This window comes from Bos indicus, chromosome X (assembly GCF_029378745.1).
Source record: "Bos indicus isolate NIAB-ARS_2022 breed Sahiwal x Tharparkar chromosome X, NIAB-ARS_B.indTharparkar_mat_pri_1.0, whole genome shotgun sequence".
Taxonomy (NCBI): Eukaryota; Metazoa; Chordata; class Mammalia; order Artiodactyla; family Bovidae; genus Bos; species Bos indicus.
Window position 1 is genome coordinate 38,756,902 of NC_091789.1, and position 11,419 is coordinate 38,768,320.

The window sequence follows — 11,419 nt, forward strand, 5'->3', positions numbered from 1 at the left end:
AGGAGAGAGGCAGGCAGACCAATGGCTGATCTCCCTCCTCGAGAAGGAGGTGCTGCCTCCCAGGCACACAGGGGTCCCAGCCACCCCAGCCCACACTGGCTCCTTCTGCAGGTCAAGTGCGACCCATGCTCACGAACAGGAGCCCGGACAGGACTGACAATGGGCAGCTGGACAGGCCACTGCTGCGGCCCACCTCCAAGGAGGGGGCCCCCGGAGCCCCCACCCAGCCCACAGCCCCTCGCTGGAAGCTCCTCGCCAGACCCGGGCTGACCCAGAGGAAGTCGACACAGCCAGCAGCCTGGGAGCACAAACAGGGCCGCAACCATGGGGCAGGCACCGTGCAGGTCCACCCCCATGCCACAGATACAGCCAGGCCTGGGGTGGCAAGAACCCCCCAAGCCCAAGAGGGTGCCATGGCTGCCAAGAAGGGCCAGGGTAGGCAAGTTGGAGGCCAGGAAGCCAAGAAAAGGGGCCCAAAGACCCAGAGGTCCCCCAAAGGTGAGGACTGGCTTTGGACACATAGCCCAATCACATTGACACCCCCACCCACTGAGACCCCCACCCGCTGTCAGAGTGCCCAAGCTGAGTGACCCCATCTGCAAGGCAGGAGGGCAACCCTTCCAAGGCAGATCTTCTACCCCTAGCCTCAGGGCCCCAATTTGGGCCTTTTCCCTTGGTGCCGAGGTCAGGAGGCCCAGTGGCTTGTTTTCTGGTACAGCTGGCTGAGTCACCAGCAGGTCTGGGGAGCCCCAGGAAAGACCTTGCTCCTCAGCGGGCCCCTGTTGCTATGTGAGCAGGCTGAGGCCTCATCTCTCATCCTCCAGGGGCCCCCCAGCAACCCAGGCCAGCAGGATGGTGTGAGAAGAAGGATCATAGCCGAGGCGAAGGGGGCAGAAACACCTCCAAGACCACAGGTCGTGGGCAGAAAAGAGCTGGAAGCAGGCGAGGGCAGAGCCTTGGGCCTATAGGCCCAGGCACTGTGCAGTGGATCATGCCCTCCCTGCCAGCCTCCTGCCTCCTGGCCCAGGCGGCCATCGCCTGCGGTAACGTCAAGATGAAACATGTCCCTGCCCTGTCCGACCCTGGCCTGACCACGCTTTACTTGGCAGGTGGGTGGCCCCGCTTTCCCACACCTACTCCCACGGCAGGGGTAGAAGGACACACACCTGGGTGTCTGCCGCAGCTGGTCTTTGGTCCCCATGACTGCTGCCCCACCACGCCTGGGGACGACTTACAACCCCTCTGACCTGAGAGGCTCTGACCGTGTCAATCAGAAGAATCAGCTCCTTCAAGGAGTCTGTCACTGTGGCCTCTGGCCTGTGTGGAGGAGGCACGGAGTGGCAGAGGGGAGGGAGACAGAGGGGCCGGGAAAATGGCTGCCTTGTGTGTGCACAGAGAATGAAATTGCCAAGATCCCAGCCCACACGTTCCTGGGACTACCCAACCTGGAGTGGCTCGACTTGAGCAAGAATAAGCTGGATGTCTTCGGCCTGCACCCCCATGCCTTCAAGGTACACAGCATCCCCTCATCTTGGTCTCCTGCGGGGACAAGTGCCAGGGGCATCAGTGATATAGGGTGACATGGTCCATAGCTGGGAGCATGGAGGCCAACACAGATCCTGAGGTCCCCCAAGGGACCAGCACTCTTGGGAGAACCGGAGTAGAGTTTTAGAAATCGCCAGACAAGCCTGGTCCAAGAGAGAACCAGGAAGCTGTGATTCAACCCAACCAGGGTGTCTATGGGAAGGACGAGCTCAAGGCCACACCCGGAAGGCCCAGCCCCAGCCAGCGGCACCCCAGTCTCTAGCTTGGTCTTCTCCTCCAACCTCCTAGAATCTGACACGGCTGAAGCGGCTGAACTTGGATGGGAACTTGCTGTCCACAGTGCCAGCCTTGCCCGCCTCCCTGCAGGAGCTCAAACTCAATGACAACCTTCTTCAGGGCCTGGAGCACAGCAGCTTCCAAGGTGCAAATAGGCCCCAGGGGGAGGGGCCAAGAGGAGGCTCCACCCAAGGCAGCCTCCTGGGGGACAGACAGGGAGCACCAACCCAGAAAGGTGGCCCTGGCCTCCAGGGCCGGGGCGGGTGTCTCTGGAGCTAAGGTGGGCAGCTCCCAGCCAGCCTTCTGGGCTCGGCAGTCAGTTCACCTGCCCCCTCGGCCTGCTGCCACAGGTCTCAGCCAGCTGCTGACGCTGGAGGTAGAAGGGAACCGGCTACATGACGGAAACATCTCCCCCCTGGCCTTCCAGCCCCTGCGCAGCCTGCTGTACCTGAGGCTGGACCGGAACCAGCTTCGGACCATCCCACCCGGCCTGCCAGCCTCCCTGCAGGTAACTACAAGCCCCAAGGCCACAAGAGGCAAAGGGAAGTGAAGTCACTCAGTTGTGTCCGACTCTTTGCAACCCCAGGGACTGTAGCCCACCAGGCTCCTCCATCCATGGAATTTTCTAGGTAAAGAGTACTGGAGTGGGTTGCCATTTCCTTCTCCAGGGGATCTTCCCAACCCAGGGATCGAACCTGGGTCTCCTGCATTGCAGGAAGACACCTTACTGTCTGAGCCACCAGGGAATCCCTGGAAGTGAGAGTCACTCAGTCGTGTCCAACTCTTTGCAACCCCATGGACTATACAGTCCATGGACTTTTCCAGGCCAGAATACTGGAGTGGGTAGCCTTTTTCTTCTCCAGGGGATCTTCCCAACCCAGGGATTGAACCCAGGTCTCCCACATTGCAAGTTGATTCTTTACCAACTGAGCCACAAGGATAAAGCTGTGGCCAAAACACTGGAGTGTCTGCCCACAACAGCTGGGCCAGCTGCTTTGATGCTAAACCCACAAGGCCTCAGCACCAAAGGGCCTTTCCTCCGCCTGATTAAACCTTCCTAGAGCCCAAAATTGAGCCTCGAGGACCATCGTGGACCTGCCAGGTGTCCCTGAACAAGGGTCATGCCCTCTCTGAGCTGCATGATCCCCAGTGCTTGGCAATGCTCTCTGAGCCTGTCTTGTGGGACTCTGAAGAGTCGTGGTACAGCTTGCAGGTGTCAACTGGGATCTTTTGCACAGCTGGCCACAGCCCTGAGAAGGGCAGAGACAATGGCACCTAGTGGAAGGGGGCAAGGAGCTGGGCTAGGCCACCACTGAGTGGTGGCTGGACCGCTTACCCTGAACCCTGGCCCTAGGAGCTGCACTTGGGCACAAACATCATTGAGGAGGTGAGAGAGGGCACACTGAACCACAGCCGCAGCCTCAGCGTGCTGGTTCTCAGCAACAACCGGCTCCAGGAGGACCGACTGGCACCCCGTGCTTGGATCGATCTTCCGTGAGTACTGTGGTCCCCCTGGCACTGGCCAAGCTCTGCCCCATGGGCACAGAGATAGAGGATGCTCACAAAGGAAGCAGAGAGTTATGAGGGAAGGCAGAGAGACTTCACAGGGCCTGGTGGGTCACCTGGGTCCCTGCCCAGGGTTCAGGGTGGCCTGGGCCCTCAGTCACCACCTGCTTCTCCAAGATTTCCCTCTGGCCCTCCCACCTGACAGAACTCCCAAGGCCACAATATCCCTCCTCTGCCCTTGCCCAGAGGGAGGGCAGTCTAGGTGCTGCAAGCTGTCCCCATGCTGGGTTTAGCTAGGAAGCAACGGGAGCAGGAAGGGGCATGGAAGAGATGGCAGCCCCAGGAAAAAGGCCTGTGACCTTCCTGGGGCAGCCATAACTAAGTACCACAAAGAGGGCAGCTTAAAACAACACAGCACTCTGTTTTCATAGTTCTGGAGGTCAGAGATCCAAAATCAAGGTGTGGCAGGGCCGTGTTCCCTCCAGGGTAGGATCTCTTCTGCCTCTTCCTGTTTCTGGGGTCTCCAGGTGCTGCTTGGCTTGTGGCCACATCACTGCAGTCTCTGCATTTTTCACCTGGCTTCCCCTCTGTGTCTGTGTCTCTCCTCTTCTGTCTTGTAAGACAACCTCCCTGCTCATCCTAAAGCAGGATGATGTCATCCTAAGATCCTTCACTCACTCACATCTACAAAGACCTTTTTTGCCAAATCAGGTCACATACATGGGTTCTGGGCAGCCATATCTTTGGGGGGCACTAGTAACCCCACTATAGAAAGAAGGGTCCAGGATGAGTCCCCATGATCTCATTTGGATGGCTGAGTCAGGTCAGGAGGGGATGGGGAGCAGATAGCGCCTTTACAGGCACTGCTTAAGGAGTCAGGATGTGACCCCAGGACTGGCCAAAGGGCTGGGGAGGGACAATCCTTGGGGTCTGAAGACAACTGAGGCAGGGCAGGGGTAGGGTGAGGGAGGGGTTGAGAGTCCGGACCGCCATTCCAGGGACCAGAGCCTCCCGCCCTGCGCCCTCGTGTTCCAGGAAAAAGTTACCAGGACGTTTGGGTTTAATTATTCCTTTTTCCTCTCCCCCTCTTGCCAAGGGGGCAAAGGAAAGCAGACAGCAGCCTAGGGAGGGGCCGCCCAGCCGTGCTCCACTCCTGCCACGGGGCCTGGGCAGGGGGCTGGCGGCCAGTCAAGCCTAGGCCGGCGCCGGCCAGTTTTTCTCCGGCTGGTAGACAGAGAGGGGGCTACTGGCTCGGCAGGCTTGGGAGGCACCAGAGACCCACCTGCTTTGGACAGAGGATGGCATCCACAGCAAGGCCAAAGACCTGACCCCACCCACAGGGGCTGGGGGAGGGGGGATATCAGTGAGAGAAGCCACTTGCCTTGCCCTGATCTGTTCTAGAAGCATCACTACCCTGTGCTCCTGGTTTCCCTCCCCATCAGTCTTCAGCTTGCCTTCAGCCTGGGTAGGGTCAAGAGGTCGAAAAAGTGCGGCATGAGGACCACCAGGGAGATAGCTCTTGGCCCAGACCACTGGCCCCTCCGCTCAGGCTTAGGAGGGAGGGAAAGGAAAGGGAGCGGGTCTTCCATCTCCGCCCCGAGGGCCAGCCTCACTAGCTCTGCAGTGAGCAAGGGAGGACCCTGTAGACCTTTTCCCAGCCTCCATGGACAGAGGGCACATAAGCCAGACAGGGCCTGACCCTCCCCAGCCGTTGGGAGACTTGATGGTGGCTGCCATCTTGAAGCAAGTCCCCACCCTCCTCTGGGGTGTGGACCAAGGGCCCCCGACTATAGCTCCCCTACCGCACCCCAGGAAGCTGGAGGCCCTCGACCTGTCCTACAACCAGCTGGTGCACGTGCCCTCCTTCCTGCCCCGGGGCCTTCGCCACCTGACGCTGCACCACAACCGCATCGAGCGCATCCCCGGCTATGTGTTCGCGCACATGAAGCCCGGCCTGGAGACCCTGCACCTGGCCCACAACAGCCTGCGTGAGGACGGCATCCACGGCGTGTCCTTCCTGGGCCTGCAGGCCTCCCTGGCTGAGCTGCTCCTAGACCACAACCAGCTGCAGGCCGTCCCAAGGGGTCTCCTGGGCCTCCGGGCACTGCAGGTGCTGCGTCTGAGCCACAACAAGATCAGGTAGGGCTGCATCCTGCTGTTCCCTCACCCCACCCCATCCTGGCCTGTCCCCACCTCCAGTCCAGGGGGGAAGGCAGCTCCGCTGAGACCCAGAGACCCTGCCTGGCAGGCTGGCCAGATGTTCTGGCCCGTGGACTCGTCACCCAGGGGCCCCAGAGGCCGGCAGCAAGACTGTGGGGTCATCCTTCCCTGCCTCCATGGGCCCATCTTGATTGCTGTGATTGGTGGCCGTGCCCAGTGGCTGGTAGAAGAATCTGGGCCGGGGGAGGGTGGGAGAAGTTGGGAGCCCTGAGTGGCCAGGTGACCCTCCACCCTGGGCCTGGTGTCTGTGCCTTGGTGTCCCCACCATCCACTGTGGAGCCACGCTTTCTTTCCTCTCGCCTGATGCCTGACTCTCCTTTCTTGGGTCTCGGCTCCTCCTGCAACCCTTCCTCCACAGACACGTGCCCCTGAATTCCATCTGTGACACACGTGTGGCCCAGGACTCCAACCTCATCTCCACTCACCTGGAGAACAACCTTATTGACCGGCGCCGCATCCCACCCACTGCCTTCTCCTGCATCCGAGCCTACCATAGCGTGGTCCTCGAGCCCCAGCAGGGGGAGGGGGAGTCTGCCTAGCCCCACGGCCAGCCTTCCCCGCCCCCTTCTCTTGGGGGACTGGAGGTGGCAGGTGCCTAGGCCCAGCTCTGATGGATTGATGCACCACTGGAAGAAAGTTCTAGAAGACCCTGCTGCTTCAGATGTGCCCACGTCCCATTGACTGCCAAGGCCCCTTCACTCAGTAGATGGCCCAGCCTGGTACAGTGCTGGTTTGGACTTGAACATAATAAATAAATCTCATTCAAGCCCACTTGCCTCCACCGGCCTCCCTCCCTCCCTCCCTCCTGGATCTCAGCTGCCTGTACATGTTGGCACTCCAGGGTGCATGGAGCCCTCAGAGCCCACATCCTGGACATGGATTCATCAGCAGGAGGTTAAGAGGGCCTGATTCTAGAATCTTCTCCAAGAGTCTCCCCACCCCCACCCACCCTGGCCAGGGTCCTGAAGTCCCCTTGCACCTTGGCCCAAATTCATCTAGAGGCCCGGCTCACCTCCACTGTTCAGGGAAGCATCACTACCCTCTTGTCCAGGAAGCATCTCTGTCCCGGGAGTGGACACACACAAGAGGTGCTGACTGTCCTCCTGGTGGGGGAGACAGCAGCTAGCTATGAGCGCTCAGCCCCACCAGGCCCTTCAACTGTGCTGAGAGCCCATTGGAGGTCATTGGAACAGTTCACAGCCCCTGCCCCGGGGCGTGGGGAGCTCATGGCAATATGGCGGCCAGAGAGAGAGCACATGACAGGCACTGAGGATGCAGCGCAGCTGCTGGATGTGAAGGAAAAAGTGCCCACTGTCAAGACCTTGCCCTGCCAGTGCCTCGGCCTGGGGTCTGGGCCTGGGAGCTGGGAGTCCTGCGTCAGTCCTATTCTGAAGTCAGCCCCCACACGCCTCAGCCCTGAGTTCTGAGCAGAGAAAAGGCCAGACTCTGGCAGAGGGCGGGGAGAGGCCTGGGAAGCTGGCGGAGTGTTTGCTTTGGACTCATCCTTGCATTCCTTTTCCTCTTGGGCCTGGGCCCACAGATATGGCACTTCCTGTTTGGACTGGGTCAGAGGTCAGCAGCCCTTGAGGCACTGGCCCTGTGGGGAGGCCCCCCCTTGCTTTCCCAGCTCTCACAAACCCTCCTCCCCAGTCTGGCTGCCTGCCCCACCAGCCCTTCCAGCTCCAGGTCAGTCAGCCCCCAGTCCCCTCCCCGGACTCAGAGTTCTGGCCCCCTGGCAGGCACAGGAAATTCAGGCTGGGCAACCCCCACTCCCAACTGCTCTTACCTCCCTACTGAGCAGACCCTCTGGGCTAATTCCACTTCACACAGAGAGCGCTTGGCCCTTGGGGCTTCTGTCAGGTGGACTGAACCCAGCAGGGGCTGGGCAATCCTTCCATGACCCTCCTCAGCCCCGAGCGGGTATCCACCATTGAGCTCCCCGGAAGCTGACTCAGAGGCAAGGAGAGGCATGAGGAAGTCTCCTCGGAGGCTCTTGAGGGGAGGGGAGGATAAGAGTAGGCCCAGGGAGAAGCTGGCATGTGACCAACAATGCAAGACAAGCCAAGGCCTACAGGTGCCCTGGACCCCAGCTGGTCAGGAGCTGGAACAGGGCACAGGACTTTTATACCCCCTGTCATCATTAGGTAGGCCTTCCCAGCAAAGGAGGGGGTGACTGGGGCAAAGACCCTCTGTTCAGCTCAGGCAACTCCCCAAGAGGGCCGGGATGTCAGGGCTTTCAGTCCTATCCGGGTGGTGCCTGTGGCGGCATGACCCCGAGGAGGGTGACAACCCCAGACAGACCCCGAGCCAGGGGAGCAAGCACAGTGTGGCCAAGACCTGGAGGCAGGACCAAGCCCACCCTGTACCCTCTGCTAATTGGTGCCTGCTGGTGGTGGTGCCCAGTGGTAACCCAGAAACACTGGGCATCAGAGGGTTCCTCATGGTCATCACGGTGATGGTGGTGATGACAGGTTAGGGGTGACTATATTCAGGTGGTGAAAAGCAATGCATTCATCAGTCCCTGGACCAAGGCGGCAGAGGTCTTCCGACAGCAGGGGTACGACTGAGGATGAGACCAGTGGGGACAGCAGGAACCAGGAGCGAGTCACAGAGGCTAATGGCCACTGGGAGCAGAGAAGGGGGACAGGGAGTCAGGGGGAACTCCTTCCAGGAACCTCGAGGGCCCCACCCCATGCACAATCCCACAGTTCTGCCCACCAACGTTCTTCCGGCCACCTCTTCCTCTTCCCCCGGGCTCCAACCCGAGGGCCTGCCACCCAGTCCTTCGAGGGGCTTCCCCCAGCTGGTTCCAAGCCTTCCTCCTGCCTCATGGTCTTTAAGAAAGACAGGCTGAGGAAGGGGCGTTAGAGAGTGAGGAGGACAAAGGATGTGACAGGCATGCTGCTTCCCCCAGGCCTGTGCCTCCCCTGACCCCGACCTGTGAGCAGTGGCACCATGGCGGGCACGCAGGGCCAGTCCAGCAAGGCTGGCTGCCTGGCCCCCAACCCTGCACCTGCTCTCGGCTACAGCACCCACCAGAGCCTGCTGGGCCCAGGGCAGCAGGCAGATCCAGGGCCCACTCCTGGGGGCTGGCGTCCTCCAAGGGAGGACCCTTCCCTGTTTCATGGCCTTCTGGGGTCTCCATGGCTTTGCAAGCGGCCACAGATGCAGCCCTGTGGCACAGTCCCCTGTCCAGCTGCCTCCTCTAGCCACACCCAGAGCGTGCCTCTCTAAAGATAGCTAGACGTGGGCCAGGCCCCCACGGAGCCCCCTTTGAGCCCTGAAATTACAACCCTGGCAGCCTGGGACACAGAGCCGCTGTGTGATTATGTCCTCAAGGGAAGGTCAAAAAAAGCTCTGGCATAGAGAGTGCCAACTTTCACCGACCACGCCTCAGCCATCAGTGCTGGGAACCTTCCAGAAAGCGGAGATTCGGCCCACTCTAAGGAGTGGGACTGGTCCCCGGCCCTGGCCCTGCCCAGCCCATGAGGGTGCAGAGATTTGGGCAGTGTGGACGAGGGCAGTGGATAAAACCAGCAGGCTGAGAGTGACGGCAGGCAAGGCTGTGAACTTGGGGGTGTTGGCTTGGGTGCAGGGGCTGCAGTGCCTAGGAGCCTCGAGGGCCCTCTCCAAGATCTTGGCTGAGTTCTAGGCAGGGTGGCGTGTTAAGGAAGTAACCCTAATGTATGTGTGTGACAGGTCCCTGCCTGGCAATGGGGCTTCTGTGGGTGATTCCTCCTACTGGGCTGGCTGTGCAAGAACCCTTGGGAGCACTCCAAGGAGGGGCTGGAAAGCAGCCCCGGGACACCACTGGGAGCCTCCTCTTCCTCCTCCCATAAGTCCTCCCTGTGCCCCATCCAGTGAGCTCCAGGCAGGTGAGGGGGACCAGTGGAAGTTGAGGCTGACTAACTCAGTGCCCAGGGAAGTGACAGAGATGCAGAAGAGAGACCTGAAAAAGGACTGGGGAGCCCAGAAAAACAAAGAAGGGGAGTGATTAGCAGAGGCAGAGGGGAGCACCAGCCAGACACAGCAGGGCAGGGAGGCCAGGAAGGCCCTGAAAGGGGGCTGGCTGAGGGCCCCTGAAAGTCAGGGCCAGGATAATCTCTCTAGACCCTAGAAGCACACAGGATGGCGGCGAGCATCTGGGTGGGCTGGCGCTCAGGCTGGGGCAGGCGCTCTCTGAGCCTCTGGGAGCCCGGCCCACTGGGCCACCTCCTAGGCTACCAGACTCTGCCCTTGAGGGATGCGCAGCAAAGGCAGCTTGAGCGGGCTGTGTTCTTGACTCCTGGCACAAGGGCCTTCTAACAAGTGGAGGCTGCTAGGGTATCCTGGCTGAGGGGCAGGGGGCTGCTGGCAGGATCACCTAGTCCTCTTTAGTCCCTTGGGACTAGTGTCCAGACTGGGGCTTTGGGGGCCTGTGCAGTGATGTCCCAGAGGTACAGAGAATGCTGGGAAAGGGCGTTAGTCACCCCTGGGCTCCTGCTGGCAGAGGCTGGCCTCTGCCTTCCGGCCCACCCGCCCCCACCTCCAGTCCCTCAGCCAGCCCTGTCTGTGCTGGTTCTTGTGGAGCTAAGACAGCTGTGCATCAGCCTCCTCTGAGGGCCCGGGGGCCTCAGGAAATGCCTGCTCTTCCTTCCTGCCTTGACCCCATGCCTGCCCTCCCCTGCCTCCTGCTGCCTCCTCCCAGCCCCGGGAGGCCAGAGGCCAGGAGGCCGTGGCTCCGCTGGCCAGCAGGACATGCTGTACTCAGCGGCTGCTTCAACTGGGGTCCCAGTTGTTCCTCGGCTGCAGAGAAGAGGGAGGGGGCGGGGGAGGCCCAGGACTGAGGTGCAGCCTGGCTGGTCTGGGAGTGGCCCCCAAATTAGAGGGCCAGGCCCAGTGACTCAGTGGGCCTTGGGCCGGGCGTGCAGTTATGGCTTATTGCAGACTGCAAACCACAGACAGAAAAGCCTTCCAGGCGCAAGAACCGTATTTACGGACATATTGCCCCAGATGCACCTCCAGCTGCGGGGAAGAGCTCCAAGGTGCAGGGTGTAGCCTCACTGCTGCCCCAAGTTCCCTCCAGGAGCCTGCCTGGCCCACCACTAAGCTTTCCCACCTAACTGCCTTCCTGCTCCCCTATGGTCTTCCTTCTGCCAACAATGTCCCTCTTCTCTAGTTGTCTGCTTTAAGTCCTCTCCTCCAGGAAGCCTTCCTGAGTGCCTCTGGCACTGTGTGTGGCCATGTCCTGCTCCAGTCGCCTCCCTGCAGAGCTCAGAGCCCGGCCGCAGAGTCCCCAGAGCAGTGCAAGGCTCCACAGAGGGTGGCTGGGGGCACCAGGCCAGGTGGGACCTTACTCAGTAAGCAACTTGGCTCCTTGGGTGGTAGGCATGCCTTGTGCCCTTTTTGTTTGCTTTTTTTTTTTTTATTTAAAAAAAGGTTTCAATAACTTTATGGAGCTATGTTGCATTGACCAAAAAGCTTGTCCAGATTTTTCCATAGTATGTTTTGGAAAGGTTCTATAGCATACAATTAATTCACCTATTTAATGTGTACAATGGTTTTTGTTTAGTATCTTCACAGAGGGTCCAAAATCATCATAGTCAATTTTAGAACATTTTCATCAAGTCCTAAAGAAAATTCATACCTTTGGCTGTCACCACTCTATCTGCCACACCCCCCTAAGAAACCAGGAATCTACTTTTTGTCCCTGTCCATGTGCCGATTCTAGACATTTCCTGCAGGCTCACGCAATGTGAGCACAAGGTCTTATATGTGTTTTGGACCCTCTTTCTCCTCCTTCCCAGCTGTGAACGAGAGTTGCTGCTCTGTGGGGTGACCCGGGCTTCATGGTATGAGTCCTTCTACTGCCAGAGATATTTGAATATGTCAC

The 11,419-nt window shown here is 59.8% G+C and overlaps 2 protein-coding genes across 2 annotated transcripts in view; one reads left to right on the forward strand and one right to left on the reverse strand.

Moving 5' to 3' along the window:
* The window catches only part of HAUS7 (HAUS augmin like complex subunit 7), a 36,510-nt gene extending 29,028 nt beyond the window's left edge, over positions 1–7,482 (reverse strand). The window contains exon 1 of the mRNA XM_070785197.1: positions 7,334–7,482. The gene's annotated coding sequence lies outside the window, so the exon portion shown is untranslated. The remainder of the gene's footprint in view (positions 1–7,333) is intronic.
* ECMX (extracellular matrix protein 2) lies at positions 1,601–6,318 on the forward strand. Its single transcript, XM_019955430.2, has 6 exons — positions 1,601–1,660; positions 1,834–1,966; positions 2,172–2,329; positions 3,176–3,315; positions 5,140–5,466; positions 5,906–6,318. Exons 1-6 carry the CDS (start codon positions 1,601–1,603, stop codon positions 6,084–6,086), a joined length of 999 nt encoding a protein of 332 aa, XP_019810989.2. The 3' UTR covers positions 6,087–6,318.
* Positions 7,483–11,419: the final 3,937 nt, after the last annotated feature.

Excerpts from the sequence above, each read along its gene's own strand:
- ECMX (XM_019955430.2), top strand. The coding sequence starts at position 1,601 with ATGGAGGCCAACACAGATCCTGAGGTCCCCCAAGGGACCAGCACTCTT. Across the intron at positions 1,661-1,833 it reads GCACTCTTGGGAGAACCGGA|AATCTGACACGGCTGAAGCG; the intron begins GTAGAGTTTTAG and ends CCAACCTCCTAG. Across the intron at positions 5,467-5,905 it reads CTGAGCCACAACAAGATCAG|ACACGTGCCCCTGAATTCCA; the intron begins GTAGGGCTGCAT and ends CTTCCTCCACAG.